General features: G+C 50.4%; 2 protein-coding genes across 2 annotated transcripts; one reads left to right on the top strand and one right to left on the bottom strand.

The window, feature by feature from the left end:
- Positions 1-217: 217 nt before the first annotated feature.
- Positions 218-3,086, top strand: mcrip2 (MAPK regulated corepressor interacting protein 2). The gene is made up of 5 exons (XM_079730831.1): positions 218-702; positions 841-907; positions 1,658-1,794; positions 1,901-2,008; positions 2,582-3,086. The coding sequence occupies exons 1-5, from the start codon at positions 648-650 to the stop codon at positions 2,650-2,652; spliced, it is 438 nt and encodes a 145-aa protein (XP_079586957.1). The 5' UTR covers positions 218-647; the 3' UTR covers positions 2,653-3,086.
- A 203-nt stretch (positions 3,087-3,289) lies between these two features.
- On the bottom strand, positions 3,290-17,496 carry slx4 (SLX4 structure-specific endonuclease subunit homolog). Its single transcript, XM_079729342.1, has 13 exons — positions 16,769-17,496; positions 16,114-16,354; positions 15,206-15,445; positions 14,428-14,642; positions 13,624-13,925; positions 13,057-13,279; positions 12,250-12,440; positions 11,437-11,583; positions 10,875-11,047; positions 7,730-10,185; positions 6,367-6,466; positions 5,401-5,727; positions 3,290-3,971 (listed from the first exon to the last, which is right to left on the bottom strand). The coding sequence occupies exons 1-13, from the start codon at positions 17,208-17,210 to the stop codon at positions 3,599-3,601; spliced, it is 5,430 nt and encodes a 1,809-aa protein (XP_079585468.1). The 5' UTR covers positions 17,211-17,496; the 3' UTR covers positions 3,290-3,598.
- Between the last annotated feature and the right edge of the window lie 2,438 nt (positions 17,497-19,934).

The following is a 19,934-nucleotide window of genomic DNA, read 5'->3' as shown; positions in this document are numbered from 1 at the left end:
ACATGTTTAACATTAACCCTGACAATATTTAATTTGGTACGCTTATCTTATTTAATCCATGCTTGCTATCTGGGTTAGAGGTGAGCGATAGTTTGGCGCACACACCTCTGAAGGGCGCCCCGCCCCCTCGAGTCTCGCTCGGGGGCGTGTCGTGACGTCACGTGGAGGTGGCCAGTATTACAAAACGCTCCCGTTTTGATTAAATACAAACCCTACGGCTCCTTTTTTTACGCACAAAGATCGGCAACTGTCAACACCCAACAATACCTCGCTGACACGTTGCGGATTACAAGAGCAAATCTACAGTGTTTCGTTTTGAAGAGCGATGAGCATGTGTCGCCGGTTTCTCCTTGGATGACCTATAGGCAGTCCTTGCAGGAGCACACGGCAGTTGGAGCCACCATCTGCGGAGTAACGACGGAAAGGCACACTGTCTCAGGCACAGGGCAAGCTGCGGGTGTGTTGGGCTTCATGCAAACGCAGAGTTGATTTGACGGAACACTCCGCAAACCAATTGGCAACATTAGTTCGAGTTAAGAGTTTGACGACGAGTCCACGACGTGAACGGCCTGACTTGGAATTTGCAGACGCTGCAGTGAAATCTAACAAAACTCAACACCGTTCGGACTATCCTCGGGGGGCGCCTCATGATGTACACTATTACCAGAGGTCCCAGTAAACTTGTTACACAACGGAGGACAGGTGAGGAACAGTCCCAGTAATTGTGTTTTACTTAATTTGTCGCTATGGGACGGGACTAAAAATTTGCATGGGAAGAAATGTGTATGTGAAGAAAATTTGTTGTGAAATTTTATTGTGAGTCATCTGTTTCTCTTATAGGTCCCACACAACAAATTGAGAGTAAAAACGACTTGAAGATCAAATCGACGTCGTGGTTCGATTCAAAGTAAGTAAAAAAGCCATGATCTGAGAGCTGATGGGGATCTGGACCCGATAGTTTGATCCAACAGCTGCCATTTGGATGTGCGCGTCTCCAGCGCGTCCGATGTGTGGTCACATAACACGGCTGTCATGTGGTCACATAACACCAGTGGTCACCAGACACCGGCGTCGTTGCCTTAGTGGCGGGCACAGGGGAAAACGCATAATTTTATTCAAACGATAAACGCAAATGCGCCGGAAAATATCGCTAGCCCCTACCCCGGCCATAACTGTGACCTTGCGAGGGTTTGTTTACAGTCCATGTGGTCGTCGGGCGGAACTGTGTCATAGGCTCTGGGGGCGGGCTCAACAGCTAGAGCCGGAGTGTGTAGTAGGCTGCTGAGTGGTAGCCCAATCTGTCAACACTGAGTCTGTATCTAACGAGTACGCACCAAAGTTAAACATCAGTAGACTATAACTGGCTCCGATTCTACTTTTTTCTCCTATAAACGCACGGATGTTAACTGAACTTACGGTTGGGCTGATATTCGGTTTTGGTTGAGCGTGCCCATTAATTGGGAAAGGAATTAATTTATTTAATGGCGTATCATCCCCTATGCCAGCTTAGTACAGAAGTGCATGTCTTTGCAACTCTATGCTTTATGGGATACTGGCTGAACAAAATGTATAGTGGGATATCATCCTCACTTGATCCCTGTAGATGCCCTCTATACGCTCGCCAATCAATACTCATCATTGGTCTCGTCTCCTCCAGCTCTCCGCCCCCTAAGATAGTATTCAACAGACCGAATGGGAAGCGGTACCACACTGCAGCCCCACCGAAGACGGACAGTCCGACTGAGGGCTGCTTCACACCTGCACACGAAGAAAATGTTAAGTTTGTCCTCGAAGGTAAGATACATCTGCTTCATGCTACGTTAAGTTGCACCTTCATCCGTGGAGCAGATTTTTTTGTCGTGAATGTGTGTGAATTCAACGGTCTATTTTTGTTTCATAGCATGGCAGGAGGTGGAGCAGAAGATGGGAGACAGGGAGCAGGGAGGCCGCAAACCAATCAGTGCGCCTGTCCAGTATTCTGAGAAGACCACTGCTCCTGTGATGAAGAGTAAGAAGTCCTTTTTATGAGTCTCCAACCCTATAGGTCCATCACATCCATTTCATGAGTCTTGTGATGACGCTGTGATCACAGTCTCCATCTTTATCGTTATTGTTATTTAAAGATTGAGCAATAACACAAACAATGAAGCATTTGTTTGAGAGACAATATTCCTGGGTTGACTAAGCGATGGATGCCTTTCATAGAATAGCTGAACTCAGTTACCTCTACAGTATGGGAGAGTATTTGTTAATATACAGGCATATATTTCTTATCTGAACATAGTCGTTCGCCTCATTGAATTGTGCACTGCATATTTGTTCAGCTTGATGACTTGCTCGCGACCAGCCTGTCCAGACAGAGCAGGTGGTGGCTGATTAAAGGCTTCCCTCCACGACTTACTCAACCCTATCTGCCCCGGTTTACTGATGTTTACCTCGTCTTGTACTACTTACCATTCATTCGTCATCGCGGGGTTTCATGTGCCGGCATGCTCGTCCTTAGCCGTGTATCGTTGCCGTGCTTTGCTAGCCCCCGCAGGCTGCTTCTTCTTCTTCTAAGCCGTCTTGTTCCCTCTTGCAGACTTTGTGCCCATCGACCTGGAGGAATGGTGGGCCCAGCGCTTTCTAGCCAACATAAACAACCTGTCATGACCGCCGCCGGCTGGCTGAGGACCTCGGGAGCGCCAGGAGGCAGGGCTCGGGGAGCGGAGGGATCGGGCCGCGCCGACGATCAAGCGACCCGTTCCCCCGGTCGCCGCCGCTATGTTCCAGATAAGACTCGGAACGCACGAGTCCCGTAGGAGAAGTCTGGGCTTCAATGAGGAGTCACGCGGAGGCCATAGTGCGAGGACAGCTCAGGACATCAGAATTGACACCCTTATTTTTTTTTTTGGCTGCTCTGGAGGATTCTGGATTTGCGAAAACCACGAATCGTGATATTCTCGTCTAGGTAGCAACACGAAGGATAAATGAGGTTCTGACCCACGGCAAACTGCCGAGGAGGACCTGTGCCTCTCTGCGTACTTGAATATCCCGTCAGATGGTTCTGACGGTTCCCTTCTTCTGCGTCTCTGGCTGAGAACTTCCCCGGGGCTCTGCTGGCGTTTGCTGTAGCTGTTTGTTGGCTGATCTTTAGATAATCAAAATTTAATCGGAGAAAACCAGTAAAAACATCCTTTTGCAAGAATTTGTGTCTTGAAATTATTTCACGTTTTTGCACCGAAACGACCGGCTTTAATTAGGGGAGAGGAATGTGAAGCTACCAGGGCCCTGAACGACTCACACTACGTTAGACTTGTACATTTGCCTCTTTGTTTATTTTCCACAATGGGCCTTCATTAATCATACAACAAAATATCTAAAATTACACAAATATTACAAAACGTCATCGATTTCCAAACGACAAATCATCTCATACTAAAATAACAAGGAAAATGCACAGTGCGGCAAAAATTATCTAAAACCTTCCCTTGTGCTCAGCTAATATCGACCATGAAATCAACTGAAATTCATCATGTCTCAGCGCCTGATTGGGTAAAACCACATCAGCCGGGTTGTGTCAGTTGTGCTCATCGCCATACATACACGTTCTCTACCTTCACTCCGTGGCCAGAGCCGTCTTCCTCTTCCCCCCCCTCGCTCCCCTCTCCCCCTTGGCCTTCCCCTTCCGCCGCCCCGCTGCGGGGCGCCCCCCTGGCTTGGCCGTCGTCACGGTGATGCACTGGGAGTCCAGGTAGTCCATGAGCTTGGCGGCTCCCAGGCGGATGCCGGAGGCCTTGAGGCGGGCCTGGAGCTGAGAGAGCACCAGGGGCTGGTAGCGCAGCACCTGGCGGTGCAGGTCGGCGTTGGACAGGATGAAAGCCCGCACCGCCTGCACGCGGTCCCGCTGGCGGCCGGCCGCCTGGGAGGCGGTGACGGCGCCGTCGCCGTCCGACTCGCTGTCGGAGGAGTGCAGCAGCTCCGGGTTGGACCTGAGGAGGAGAGGCCGGGGACATCGGAGGAGACCGTCGTTATAAATAAAAGGGAACGGCCATAACGATTACAAAGAACCCAGTAGTGTTGCAGTGATGATCAGAGTACTACTACAACTAGTAATATAGTACGACCAAGAAGTTCTATAAATGATCAGAGTACTACTACAACTAGTAATATAGTACGACCAAGAAGTTCTATAAATGATCAGAGTACTACTACACCAACTAATAATATAGTACTACTAAGAAGTTCTGAGACCATCAGAGTACTACTACAACTAGTAATATATTAAGACCAAGAAGTTCTATAAATGATCAGAGTACTACTACAACTAGTAATATAGTACGACCAAGAAGTTCTATAAATGATCAGAGTACTACTACACCAACTAATAATATAGTACTACTAAGAAGTTCTGAGACCATCAGAGTACTACTACAACTAGTAATATATTAAGACCAAGAAGTTCTATAAATGATCAGAGTACTACTACAACTAGTAATATAGTACGACCAAGAAGTTCTATAAATGATCAGAGTACTACTACACCAACTAATAATATAGTACTACTAAGAAGTTCTGAGACCATCAGAGTACTACTACAACTAGTAATATATTAAGACCAAGAAGTTCTATAAATGATCAGAGTACTACTACAACTAGTAATATAGTACGACCAAGAAGTTCTATAAATGATCAGAGTACTACTACACCAACTAATAATATAGTACTACTAAGAAGTTCTGAGACCATCAGAGTACTACTACAACTAGTAATATAGTGCTACTAAGAAGTTCTCAAATGATCAGCACTACTACAACTAGTAATATAGTACTACCAAGAAGTTCTCAAATGATCATAGTACTCCCACAACTACTAATATACGTAGAATGAATAAGAAGTGCTGAACCAATCAGAGTACTACTACAACTAGTAGTAATATAGTACTACTAGGAAGTTCAGAGTACTACTACTCCATGTAATATAGTACTACTACGAAGTTCTGAAACGATCAGAGTACTACGACATCTATTGATAACATACTACTTAATAACAGGTATTTTCCAAAGTACATCCTATCTTAGTAGAAACAGTAAACTCCTCATGATTCCCATAGATCTTTGTAGAATAAGTAGTAAGTTAAAGTAGTAAACAATTATAAATGCTACTTTAGCGGCACAGACAATCCAAAATCCCAGTGGAAACTAGGTGGAAAAGGTGCGTAGTTCAAAACGTGACGCAGCTTTTCCTTCTTCGCCACCTACAGAGTTTGTTTTGTACCATCATTCAAAAACCCCCATGTTGTTTCCCATAGACATTGAGGTAACCGAGGTAACCGGAGCCTTGGAGGCGGGACTTATTCTGCAGAGGTCTATGGGCTCCCACTCCGCTCACCCAGGCCTGGTTCCCGTGGTAAAGCCTCACCTCTCTGACTCCTCACTGGCCGCCGTGGAGGAGGTGCTGGAGCCCTGGGACGAGGACAGGGACTCGGGGTCCTCGTGGCCCCGCTTCACCGGGGAGGCGCCTGTGGGAACGCCCGGCCGTTTGAACTGAGGCCCCTGGGAACAGGAGGGGTGCCGGGCGCTGGAGGCGGTAGGCCGAGGCTTGGTCGGTCCGGGGCCGCCTAGGGGGGCCACCCCATCCTCCTTCTCCTCCTCCTCCTCCTCCTCCTCCTCCAGCTGGTGGGTGTACTGGTGGATCTGCCTCAGCTTGAGGATCATCTGCCGCTTGGGTAACGGACGCACGCCGAACCTGGACAGACGCGTGGTTCAGGTGTTTTGCGTCAGGACCTGGGCGGATTATTCTCATACTCGACCCATCAAGTCAGGTCAAGTTCTTTCTTTTTTTTGATCTATTCATCATTAGGTCTGTGGTGATAGCAAATGTCCATCACCAGTCTAAAATGGCCCAATCTTTATTTTTATCGGACAAGTTGCCAAGAAAAAAAAGGGATATTCATTTGATTATGAGCAATGAGCAACGTACTAGAATATTTGAGGCAGTAAGGAACCAATGTGTTGTATTTGTACTTAATAAATAACATACAATTATTTGATCAAAAGTTCAATAAGATCAATTTCGACCCACTACTCGTCACAGCCCAAAAATACATGGAACATAGGAAGAGAGGAAAAGTAAAGATGGACACATCGATGGAAGATAAAGTCATTGTTAATAAACCAGACATAACTAACCGACAGTTTACCAAAACAAGTGTTCAGCCAAAAGATCCAAGCCCTTCCTTTCACCCTGACCTACACTGGAGATCCTAAACAAATAAAGTCTGCCATTGCTGTTGTCTTGTTGCTCGGTCCACTACTTAGTGGTAGGCACAGGGGATACTTGGGCCTCTTACTGGCCCCACGATGTAGCTTGTAACGACCCACCGACCTGTTGAGCTTGTTCTTGAGCTCGGGGGTGTCCATGTCGGAGTAGCAGGGCATGGGGGTGATGGGCACCAGGTAGGTCCGCTTCCTGCTCCCAGATGACACTAGAGAGGACAGGACGAGGAGAGATGCATGGAAGTAGGCTCGCTCGCTCATAGGTCAAACCATCGGAACAGCCTCTCTCTGAGCTTCGCTAACACATCCGGGGATTCACGGTTGTGTTGATCACAAACTACAAACGTTGATTTGTAAAGTGCTACAACTGGCTGACGTTATTATTACACGACATGTAAAAACATAATGTCCAGGGTGAATGACAATCATTTAGGTTTCGGTTCGGAAATTGAATATAGAGCAAAGCTATTCTAATTCATACAATGAACGCATGCATCCTATAACACACACTGCAGTGTGTCAGATCAACTGAAGGTATCGCCATCCTCAATTCAAGGGAGAAAGCAATACTAAACAGTCCCTCCAGAAAAACGCGGCGTTTTTTGTGATTGTTGCGGCCAAAAATCCTTGATTATGCGGCATGTCTTTTAAAAAATGCGATGAAATATGCGGCATATTTATGCAATTTTATGCGATGATATTGCGGGAACTTGCAAAAATTGCGGGAACTTGCGAAAAAATGCGGGAACTTGCGGAAAATGCAGCTTTTCGATGACGTTCACATCGCGTAATTACGTCACTTCATAACGTTCCCATGGCAACAGGGGGAAATGGCTGCCCTCTCTTGTGTGAAGTAAACGCAACATTTTTCAACTTTCTGCTAAGATATATGTGACTTTTTTGCAACGAAAATGCGGGGATTATGAAATCATGCAACCCCCGCATATTTTGCCCGGAAATCGGCAATTTATGCGGTGAAAGTGCGGCATATTTGAAAAAATGCGACCCCCGCATGAATATGCGGACTTTGGCTGATTATGCGTTGAATTATGCGATCGCATAATCGCGTTTTTCTGGAGGGACTGACTAAAGCACGGATTATACCATCATAACCGTACATAAATGTACAGCACTACAACAGACGGATTGTCACAACGTTACAAGCATCTGGCAGGAGAAGACAAAACACGTTATAATTACACGACATGTAAAACACTGAACTAACTAACACCAAATATGGTCAAACTGAGCCTGCATGTTTTTGCAAATATCATAGTGGTAACGACCTGTATGTTGAGGGTGAATGAAAATCATTAAAGTTTCTGTTCAGTGATTAATAGAGAGTGAAGCTATTCTAATCAAACAATGAATGCATATATCCGATAACTCTCCATCCTACATTCAAGGGAGGAAGCCGTACTAAAGCATGGATTATACCATCAGAACCCCCTGCTTGTGTGTGAAAGGTTTACCTGGGGTCCGGTGTCGTGCCGCAGCGTTCCCCTTCTGCGAGACAGGGAGGGCCTCGGCCTGTCCCCCCCCTTCTTCCTCCACCTCCTGCCAGCTGTCCCACAGCTGGGGGTCCAGGAGGCTTCCGTTGACCTCCGGGCCTCCATGAGGGGTGTCGGGGTCCACTGACAGGCGGGCGGTGGTGGGGGGCGGCGTGCCCGGGCTTCTGCTAGCGGAGGCGCTCTGCCATCTGTCCGCGTAGCGGCTTGGAGTGGGGTGGGGGCGTTGCACGGGGCGAGGGGAGACGGGGCTGTGCTGGTGCGAGCCGACTCCTCCGCTGTCCTCCAGCCTCAAGCTGAAGCACGCCGCCTGCCCGCCGTCTCCCTCGCCGCCGCCGCCGCCCCCGTCCAGACCCCACGAGTCGTTGAAGGCCATGGGGGGCTCGTCCATGAAGCTCTGGCAGAAACTGGGTTCGGACCCCCTTTCGTGCCCTCCCTCCGACTCCGTCCCCCTTCCCGACGCTCCTTCTGCTCCACTCCCTCTTTCCTCGCCCCTCAGGCTCTCGTCTGCGTCTCCGATCTTCTCAGGGTCCGCGGTGTTTCCATGGCGACGATCCGACCCGAGCGGGCGCCTGGAGCGATCGGCGTCGGCGTCGGCGTCTCCGTCCGGACCCGGGCGGTCTCTGCAAAGCGACGAGGGGGAGACGGAGCGCGACGGGTCCGACTGGGAGAGGTGCCAGCGCCCTAGCTCCTCCCTCGCGAGGTCGCCGCGCACCAGGGGGGTCCCCAGGGGAACGGGGGGCTTGGGGGGCCGCGTGTGCAGGGGAGTGCTGCTGTACGGCCCTGGATGGCTGTGGGCGGGGGAGCCCTTCGTCGAAGAGGAGGAGGAGGAGGAGGAGAGAGGCAGGTGGGCGAAACCAGGAGGTCTCGCCGGGGGGGCCGGCGGGGTAAACGTCCCAGGCAGGGGCCGAGCGTCGAGGCTGGACTCTGGTCCCTTGCTCTTTGCCGGAGGTCCGTCCGAGGGCGGGCTCCCCCCCTGCGCTCCGCCTCCGGACCCGGGGGAAGAGGGGGTCGGGGGCGGGGACGGGGAGGCGCTGGCTCTGGGGAAGAGCCGCGTCCGGAACATGCTGCTACGGGTCTGGGTGCAGATGCTGCTGCTGCGGTGGCCGGCCTGCGGCGGCGTGGCCGGGATCAGCCAGGACACCTCCGGGGAGAAGCCCAGCTGGTCCGGGCTCCGGGCGGCCACACCGACGCCACAGCCGTGCCCGCCGTCGCCCCCTTCCTCCTCGGCACCGTCGCTGCGCCCAGGACCCCGCACATCTCCCCCCGAGGAGGGGGGAGATGTGCGGGAGATCTGCGTGTACTGCCGGTGGCGCTGCGGCCAGGCCGGGGGGGGAGCCGGGGCCGGGCCTTCGTCCATCTCCTCGCCGGAGGAGTCCGACAGAACGATCAGCTCGGGCTCCGCGCGTCTCCGTGGGGGGTCAGGCGACGCGGGCCCACATGTGCCGCGAGGACCGGGACTCTCTCTCTTCGGCGGCGTCCCCGGGTCGGCGGCGGGAGGGTTGCCGGGGCGACCGTCCCAAGGCGCGACCGCATCCGGCGCTCCCGGGTGTGTGCCCGGGGACAGACCCGGGAGGGGCAGGCCGGGCGTGCTGGGGGGGCCGGGGCTGTCGGAGAGGTCGATGATCTCGCTGGGCGAAGACTGAAGGCAGGTGGCGTCCGAGCGCGCTGTGGCCGTCACGTCCCCTCCGGCGAAGGCTCGGTCGGGGGAGCGCCGTTGGGGCGGAGTAGGAGTCGCTTGAGGGGGGCCACGGGAGGTAGAGGGCCGGGGGCTAGAGAGTGGGGGGGAGGCGGGGAACTCCTCCTCGCAGATGTCCCAGGAACCAGAGAAGAGGCGGCTGTAGCGGAGGCTGCTTGGAACCTGGCAACCGGGGCTCCGCTCAGGGGCGTCTGCTTCGGAACACACCGGGGTCTCGTCATGCTCTGGACCGCCTGCCTTGGTGAACACGTTGTCCTCTGCCGAAGTGGGCTCTTCATCCTCCTCCTCCTCCTCCTCTTCCTCCTCCTCCTCCACCGGCCCCGTGCTCTCCCGTTCCTCCGCCAGCTTCCTCTGCGTGGCGGCGAACTCGTAGATCTCCTCCATCTCCTCGTCGTTCACGCGCTCCTCGTGCGCGTCCCCGTCTCCGGACGCTTGCCGGCGGTCTCGCTGGCCGCCGCCGCCGTCGTCGCCATCTCGCCGATCCACCGATGTGCCGGAAGTGGCTTCTCCCCCCCCCTCCTCACCCTCCTCACCCTCCTCCTCGCTCCACATGGAGCGCAGCAGCTCTGTGAAGTCCTGATCCCCCCGCGCTGGCTCCACGCCGGGGCTGGGGTGGTGGTTGTCCCAGGGCTGCCCAGCATCGGCTGCGTCTTCCTGGGGCCCCGAGTCCGCCTCCTCCAGGTAGAGCTGGGCCAGACTCTGGAGCTCCTCCAGGTCAAATCTACAAACACAGCCGGTCACACGTGAACACCACTTCAATTTATGAATGGATGGCGAGTCAGAGCCAGAATCTGGGCCCCTGTATGGGGGAAGGGGAGGTGCCCGTTCCAGTTATTCTGGTAATAATGCAATAGTGACATCTAGAAGATACTATCAGAGCTATTAAATAGATCTTTGGGACTTTTCTGAATGCCCATGCTTGTCAAATGCACTTGAAAGAACAGTAATTACTTTTTCACTAATTCAATAAGCAAACAGGTAAATCATTCGTTGGTTAGGGTTAGAACAGGATGAATGTATTTCCATTTCATTGGTAACGTAGCCTTTAATGTAGGGCTGAACGATTTGGGAAAATAATCTTATTGCGATTATTTGGACCATTATTGCGATTGCGATTTAATGTGCGATTTTTAGAATTTATTAAGCTCCTTATGTTGTGCATTATTCCCAAAAAACAACAACATTCTTTAGTATGACCAACACAACATTGGAAGACAACATAAAAACTGCTCTTTCCTTTAGGCCAGGCCGATGTGTTGAGATTAATTTATACTATAAGCGTCTTTATTTAACTATTAAATTGTAAAATAAAAATAAATGAATTGTACTAATTTCCGGTCAGTAACGGTAAAAAACAACAACAAAAAAAAACACTCTTCTCCTCAACCGGCGGCCCCGCGCGGTACTGACCTGGTGGCCAGCTCCAGGAGGGCGGGCAGCAGGGGCCCAGGGGCCGCAGGACACCGGCCAGTGTAGAGGTACTGCAGCAGGGCCAGCACGGCCTCCCCGGGACTCTCTCCGAGCAGCACCCGCTGGGTGCTGGGCAGGCCCTCCTCCTGCACCCCGAAGCCGGCGTCATGCACCTGGGAGACCCAGAGCGAACACGCAGGGTATATTGCTGTTGCTGGGGGTGCTGGGCGTGCTGCTGGTAGTACTGGTAATGCTGGGTCTTTTCCTGGTTTGATCATGTCAATACCGTTTCCCCCAAGCAGTCTTTTGTATAGCTAGCTTGTGCGTTAGCATTACTGCATGTTACTTTTTTTATTTCAGGTTATAAATTGCTGCATAATAAAAAGGGAAAATAAGTCCTATTTTCTCATTTTAAATGGTTTAACTTTGAAATGTACAGTTAATTGCAGTACATTGACAATATACCACCAATATATTGTCAATGTAAGAAGATACAGATATACACTGTATCAAAACTACAAATCTGCTTCCCTGTACAAATATATGCTGCTACGTAACTCACCATTTGGGCCAGCAGGGGGCAGCGGGCGTACAGCATGAACGAGTGGACGAAGAAGACCTCTCCGCTGTCCACCTGGACCTGCACGTCGCTGAGCTGAGGGTTGTTCACCATGCTGCTCAGGTCACATGACAGCCTGGACAGCGCCACCTAGTGACCAACATATCATTACACGTCACTCGTGTCATTAGGAGAAAGTACGATAAGTACGAAAGTAGGATAGAAGTGCTGTTTTCAAGAGCTGGCAGTGTCTACGGGTTACTTTGTTGACCTGGATTGAATCAAATTGAGCACATTCCTGCACAAAAAATGTTTGCAGTATTTCATTGGTCTAAGTTGTGTGACACAATAAAGTTTACTTCACTGGGGCAGTACACAATAACAACATTTCTTAAAAATGTGTCCGAGTTAGTCAAGAATTAACATCTGGATTCCGCGGGCCAATCCTACATTAAAATGTGTATGAAATAAAATCCTCAATATGACTCGCTCAAGAGACGAGATGCAGCAGAGAAGATAAGGACTATACACAACAAACGTCACAACAAACCCACAGCGGTAAACGAGAGCCTGGTTGATTTGAGTGAGTGCATCTTCGATCGTGAGTGATTCCTGATCTCTACCGCGTGAAGGAGGAACAGTATGTGCTGTGGCTACAGACAGTGTGTAACTGGTAAGTGGTTCCATTCCTGGGTTGCAGTAACTGAGAACGTGGATCCGCTCAACTTAATGTGTCTAAACGCTCCCTGACCATCTCTCTAACACAGGCCCTGGTGGATCCAGCCAATGGGTGCTGAAAGTGATGGGTCTCCTTACCGCCTCTCGCCGGCTTCTCTCTGGTTGGCCGCCCGGCCTTCCGGAGTCCCTGATTGGCTGGTTGGAGGCGGCGGTGTCCCCCCCCCCGGGGAGAAAGCCGCTGAGGCCCATCCTGGCGTGCGCCTCGCTCTTCTCTGGGACGAATCCGCTGAGCGGGAAGTCAGAGATGACGGCGGTGCCACCCGCCTCGTCTGGGGACAGATTATTACTGTTTACTCCTTTAGGAGGAACCTTCATCCAAGTCTAGTCGCTATGGAAACCAGTCCAGTGAGTATGAATGAAAGTCAGTTAATGACTATTTTCCATCCTGTGCGTCCGTGCTCGTCTGAACACGGGCCTGTGAGCCAAGGCTGCTCAATTATGGAAAAAATTATAATCACGATTATTTTGGTCAATATTGAATTCACGATTATTCAAACGCTTATTTTTTAGTTTGAAAACGTGATGCATTTATACTGCATTTCTCTCCAAAAAAAACACTTTGTAACTGAGAACTTAGAAATTTCCCCCTAAAAAAATACAAAATGTACTTCAAAAAAAAAGTTCAAATAGAAAATGATGTACAAATATGTAAACAGCTCTTCTGCAATTTCGAAAAACATAACATAATGAATAAAAAAAAAAAAACTACTTTTAAAAAAGATTCCTAAAAAAAAATCTCCATTATATTAGAAGGTCCGTCTGAGGGCGGGCTCCCCCCCTTATATTATATTATATTATTATTATCACGCTAAAAATTGGATTAATTGCACAGCCTTTCTGTGAGCAGAGCCCTAACCCTGTTCCTATGCCGTAGCAGACGTGTACCTCTGAGCCACTGGGACAGGGACCGGCCCTCCTCAGCCAGCTCCATCACGTCTCTCAGGGCCTGGCTGCCCACAGACAGCCGGCTGGTTCCAGACAACGATGGGGATGGACACCGGGGTGTCGGGGAGGGGAGAGGAGGAAGAGGCGTCATCTGGGGGTCTGCTTCGACGGGGGACTGGATGGAGGGTTCCGGAGGTACCTTGGCGATGGAGGCCACGGTTGTCTAGGAGAGGAGGGGGATTAAACGAAGCTTGGATCAAAAGGATTCTTAGGTATTGCCAAAGAAAGCATTTGAAGCTCCAACACCAATGTGCTTCATTTCACAGCGTTTCATGTCGGAACACAAGCTCAACAAACCGTTGCATACCAATGTTGGAGGGAAAGATAGACTTGGTGCACGACTATAAGTATAAAAAAAATCCGGAAACGAAGTCAAACAGTGCATCCCATGTAAACACAAAATGCATACAAATTATTGATCATCAGTGCTATGGAAATCTCCTGAAAAGAGCGACACTAATGCCCTGAGCATCTACAGGGTATCCGCCCCGGTCAGGTCAAACTCACCCCGGGGGGCTCCCTGGGCAGCAGGAGGTCCCGGAGCTCCAGGGTGTAGAACCGGGAGGGGTCGCGGGGGTCTGCGTCCTGCAGTGCGCTCCCGCTCCACAGGGGGCGAGCGGGAGCGGAAGGCAGCCTGCTGGGGGAACGGGGCGGCGTGGGCAGGGCGGGGGCGCGCTGCCGCAGCAGGAGAACACCGACCCGCTCCTGCACCCTGGTCCGAGCGGCCAGGGCGTCCTGGACGAGCAGGAGCGGCGGCGTCCTTGGGGGCCCGCCCTTCCTCCTCTTGCCTCCCTTCCTCCGGCCCTGACCTGCAGCCAACGGCAGGAACGCACGGCTTCAACGCCACCTCCCCTCTGACCCGGGGGTTAGGGCTGTGTGCGACCCATCGAATGTCGATCGCGATTTTGGTTTCTGAGGCAAACGTTCTCCAAACTAATATGAGCGAGTTTTACGTTTTTTTTTTTGCAAAAAATTAAACAGCTGGATACATTTTTGTACATTATTTGGGGATTTCTACATTTTCTATTTGGACATTTTGTGTCTTTTTTAAGGGGAGATTTCAAAGTTCTCAGTTACAAAGTGTTTTTTTTGGGGAGAAATTCGGAATAAATGCATGCAATGTTTTCAAACTCAAAAGTGATCGTTTGAATAATCGTGATTTCAATATTGACCAAAGTAATCGTGAGGATGACTGACGCACGCACGCACGTGCGTGCGTCAGTCATCCTCACGATTATTTTGGTCAATATTGAAATCACGATTATTCAAACGATCACTTGCACGCACGCACGCACGCACGCCCGCACGCACCTGCTTCTGGTCTCCACTGGAGACGAGGTGCCACGGCGGCCAACGCAGCGGCCGCCTCCTTCTCCAGCTCCTTCTCCCGCTCCAGCAGCGAGGAGGACAGAGCCAGGGCCACTTGGGTCTCCTCGTCCAGCGGCTGGGGCTTCTTCCTGGGCCTCTTCCTGGTGGGCAGGCTGGGCTCCGCTGGCTCTTTCCTTTTGGAGCCTCTGGATGCCCCACTGAGGAGGGACGGAGATACTTGGTACAGAGGTCGCTGGTTCAGAGGCAGAGCCGCAGCCTCTCCTTGGAGGTGTGGTGGCAGAAATACTTGTCGGATATGAAGTATTTTACACATTTTATAGTTAAGTATTCACGTACTCCGTTGCAAAAACAGCCGCGCACTGGTCAAACCCCCACAAGCCCCCAACCCGTACGTGCCAAAGCAGCGGTGACCAATGACGACGCACGGATGGTGCACGCATTTACATTTTACATCCAGGACATTTTGCTGACCCTTTTATCCAAAGCGACTTACAACAGTTAATGCACACATTCACACACCGACGGCGGAGTCGGCAACGCAAAGCGACAGCCAGCTCGTCGGGAGCAGGTAGGGTGAAGCGCCTTGCTCGGGGACACCGCGACGCTCAGCCAGGAGGGGCCGGCGATCAAACTAGCAACCTTACCAGCCGGTTACCGGCCAAACCCGCTCTACCCCCGGAGCCAAGCCGACCCCCAATGCATGTGTGACACTCAGAGCGTCCGGGACGCCCGGTCGTCATAATGACCCACGCCGGCTCACCGCAGGGGGCCGCTGCCGCCGCCGCCGCCGCCGCCGCCGTCGCCGCCCTGCACCTCGGCCGCCTGCCTCTGGAGGCACTGCAGCAGCACGGCCGGGGCCACGCCCATGTCTGCGGAGCAGCGCTTCAGGTGGGCCGCGCGGCTCTTCGGGGCCTTGAACCTCTGCCCGCAGATGGGGCAGTCGGCCACGCGTGGGGGGGGAGGGGGATGGGCGGGCCCTCGCTCCGTCTCGTCCAAACACCTGGCCGGTTGTGGGTGGACAGGAGCACACAGAGAACAAATGTGTTTAAAGGACAATAATAATAATAATTTGGCACTTGCAGAGTTGTAACGCTTTGTTTAACTTCATTCTTTATCGATTTAAAATGTTGTGATTTCGATATTTTTTCATATTCATTTATTTAATACATTAATACATATACATATTTATACATTATTTGTGAAAGGCACAAAGGAACGGATGGGGTTCAACCACATGGGGTGTATGTCCGGCTAAGGATTCCCAGGGTCTTAGGGCTTCAGAATTCATTTCTTCACTATAGCATATTATATATGCATACTTCAATAGACAAACTTTCCAAATGTAACTTTAATCCTGTTGTGAATCCTGTCATTTAACATTTTACAGTGAGAATAGAAAGAGAGAGAAAGAGCGAGAGAGAGCGAGAGAGAAAGTGAGAGAGAGAAAGCGAGAGAGAGTGAGAGAGAGAAAGAGCGAGAGTGAGAGAAAGCGTGAGCGCTTGGATAAGGTTTCTCAGGAATTCATGCTGGCACCACCACAGCGGACCTGCTTGTCACTCTACTTTGTTGTATTCTACTTCTGACCAAGGACTGTTTAACTGAATGCAATAGCAGCAACCATCACCCGCAGTAATACACGCTGAACATATGAAAGTGCTGACGGCGTACCTGTTGAGGTGCTGCCTGCGTCCCTCGGGGGTCATGTGGGACAGGTTCCGCTGGCACAGCTGACAGAAGAACAGGCCTCGGTCCTCCAGGGAGTCAATGCACTGCTGGTCCGGGTCCTGAGGCAAACAGAGGTCCAGTGGGGCCTGCCGCTCAGGGTCCTGGGGTGCCTGGGGGTCCTGGCCCGGCTGTAAACGGAGGGCCAGAGCGGCATCGCTGGACCCAGTCTCCCGCGGAGGCTCGTCTAGCAAAAACAAAGAGGAAGAGTTGGAAGATGTGATGAAGAAGATCCAATGGAGGGGAGGGGAGGGACTGGGGCTACGAGTGTTTGGCAGTTCCATGAGGTAAACAATGGAGGATTACTGGGGCTGAAGGGTGACTGAATACCTATTCAACACGCTAGATAGGGATGGAGGATAGGGATGTTATGATGCTCATATGATGGGTTGTGTACCCTAAGCAGATATCCTAATCCAGTAGGAATGTGGAAACAGGGAAAGAGAGATGGTAACTAGGGCTGCATCGGAAAATATTACAAGTGCCAAGATCCTAAAACATATAAAATGAAGGCAAAACAAATATACTCAGACATGCATCACTTTTAGCCGTGAAGTTCATTGTTTGGGATTATACGTTTGGTGGTTTTGTGGCTTCTGACCTTTTTCTTTTGGTTGCTTGGGGACCGCGTAGCTCCTGTCATCGTGTACCAGCATGTGTGGGCTGGCTCTCTTAAACTGCTGCATTCGCAACAGTACTTTGTCTTTGGCACGTTGGCCTCCCTCAACGACGTGCAGTGCTTCACCCGAATCCGTGGGCCCAGGTGGCCCACCATCTCCCGCATCACACAGGGCATATCCATTGACTAGGCTTTGCTCGGGTCGACGTGTTGGAGCCCAATCGCCTCCAGGACCGGGCTTGTATTCCGAAACAACGTCCTTCTTCTTGCGCGTCCTCTTACTCGGATCAGCAGTGACGTTCCTGGTCTGGCTGGAAGACTGGGGCTCTGCTTTCCTTGACAACACGGGATCACCTGCTTTCTTACGAACTCGTTTTAACAATTTAGAACAGATGTCTGCGAAATCCTGATCGGAGTCATCCATGAGACGCGGATTTCCCGAGGAGAAGCCTTCCCGTGTCTTTACGTTTGAGTTGTAGCTGCTATCTGCTCATGCTAACACACTACAGGAGACGGGGAGATCTTACTTTACTGAACATGATTTCATGATTTAGCATCGGCCCTCGCAGGGAGGTCAACTAAACGAAGCGGCGTCTGATAACGCTGATTCATATCAACGCATTCAGTGTAAGACAGTGCACAGCGATGGTTTGTTTTCAAACTACTCGGTTCGACCGCTTCGTTTCGCGTTTCCTGTCACGTGACCGCTCTTTTACATCATGTGATCTAAATGAAACGATGTACGATGCTGAAGATCTCTTCTACTCTGAGAGATGCGGGATGAGGTCCCCCGACGATGTGCTACGATATAAAGTTATAACAACGTTCAACCAAGCCCCAACCACAGCGAGATATACCAGCATCCAATGCGGAAGTAACAAACATTGCAGTAGCACCGGGTGGCCACTACGAGGTGGTACCAAAAGGGAGCACATCTTCGTTGACTCACATGTTAAACAGGCCGTTTTCACAGTCTTATTAAACCTATTTACAGCCTGGTCCAAAAAAACATTCTAGTCAGTATGTTTAGTTCATATCTCCATGACAACGCTGAGGGGGGTGAATTTTTTTTTAGGAGGCTAGTTTTTATTTTATTGGATGTTAAAATGTATGAATAATTAGGGGCGCGGCCTCTTGAGTGACAGCTAGCCGCTGACTCGCACTCTCTGTACGTCACCTAGATGGGCGGGAGACCAATGCCCTTTTTTGGTTAAAGGAAATGAGGCGGAGTCAAGCTATGACGAGTAAAACTATGACGAGTCAAACTAAGAGACGCGCATAAACCAAGAGAATTGGATGCAGTTGGAATAACTGAGGTCTGCCCGGACGCTACATCTATTTTATATACTATCTATGCGTTCAACACGCTGTAAACATTTATAGTATGATCGTTTTGACCACAGATAACACTTTCATGACAACGTGGAATGAACCGCGGTGAAGTTAGTTTCAGGTTAGATATTATTCTACGGATATTCAGTCCGGTTCCAGCCGCGACTTTACTGAGGTTTGCCCAGTGTTGGCAGCAGGAGAACGGTTAGCCACCTCCTTGAGCCTGGCGCTGAATCTCTGGGAACTGATTTAGGCAAGGACGGATTAACATGACCACGGGCCCTGGACACAAACCAGCCATGGACCCCTACCAACACGCAAATACACGCACTAGCACACCGAATTTGATCGAATATAACTCATGCAATCCACAATCACACACATTATAATGCAGCGCGCAGCCAGGAGAGAGATATGGAGCCAGTATCCTGCCATAATTCAAACCTGAAAAAAAAAGTGGAAAGGTTCGTAAAAACACCTTGTAAAAAAGGTTTTGCAACACTGAAAAAAGAGATTATAGCCTGGAAAAAAAATTAAAACATCTGCAAACATGATTTTGTGTTCTATTTTATCTTCTTCATCATTTTCAAATCTGGCACTGTTCTAACAGTGTATTTCATTGTTTCCCGGTTTTGAAACCTTGTAAATGGGATTGTGCAAACAGGTGTTCATACATTGAGAAATAAGTTTTAAAATGTTGAATATTTATTTTAAAAAACTTGTAAAGGTGTAAATTTACACCATTGCAATGTATTTTTTCAGAACTGACTTTTCAGCACTGACTTTTCAGAGATTTGACCACACAGGCGCAAGCTTTGAGTCACGTGATTATTGGCAGTGTTTTGTCGCGCATTCGTTTTGAAACTCCCTGACAGTCGAAGGTCTGAAATCGTTGATCGGCAAAAAGGAAAAAAAAAAAACGTTCCTGGGGGCGGGACCATTTGGCTCTAAACCTATTGGTTGCTCTCTGCTGACGTACATTCCAATCACGTGTGCCGTTGACCGGGCTGTGCGTGATTGACAGTGCTCTGCCGATGACAAGAATAACAAGCGACCTGCGCAGTTGATTTTGTTTTCCATTTTCTGGAACCATGGCTGGGTACGGAAACCGTAAAGGGACACCGGGGAAAATAAATAAAAAAATAACGTTTCTCGTGAGCACGAGAAAGTAACTGGTGAGCACGAGAAAGTGGCTTATAGGTCGGACTATGGTTGGAATGAAGCGGCCACCCATTCTTGACAGGCTGGGAACTTGATTCTTGCACACAACCGGACTCGTTCATTACTTCACTAAACTGACACGCACGCTATCGCTTAGGGTGACCAGATGTCCCGCTTTGTGCGGGACAGTCCCGCATTTCCATGACTTTGAACGCGTCCCGCAAATTGAGACGTTGTCCCGCATTGTTATTGACAGTCTGACTCGATTTTTTTTTTTTTGGAAATGCGTGATTTATCTTCTAGCATTTAATAAATAGCTGCGTGCGGAGACAGCAGGGCTGTCATCAGGTGCAGGGGCTGGTTGTTTGATCATGTCAGTCAATCAAACTGGGACGCGGGCGCCGGTTAAGGGCACGCCCACCACCAAGAAGCAATGCAAGGGCGATCCTAGTCAATCGCCTAGGGCGGCAAATGCGTTGAAGGCGCCCTCTGGTGGCGGCCTTTATTAATTATGAAATATAACTAAATAAGCGAAATAAAACACGTTTATCAAATATGTTTCTAAATAGAACGGACAAGGGGGGAACGGGGGATTATCTGTTATTGCGGACTGAAACCCCCACTGAAGGTCCCAGGTCGCCTCCTCTTCCCCCCA

Source organism: Pollachius pollachius (assembly GCF_949987615.1).
Source record: "Pollachius pollachius genome assembly, chromosome: 2".
NCBI classification, from domain to species: Eukaryota; Metazoa; Chordata; class Actinopteri; order Gadiformes; family Gadidae; genus Pollachius; species Pollachius pollachius.
Note: the sequence above shows the minus strand (reverse complement) of the source record. Positions and strands in the feature narration are given on the sequence as shown.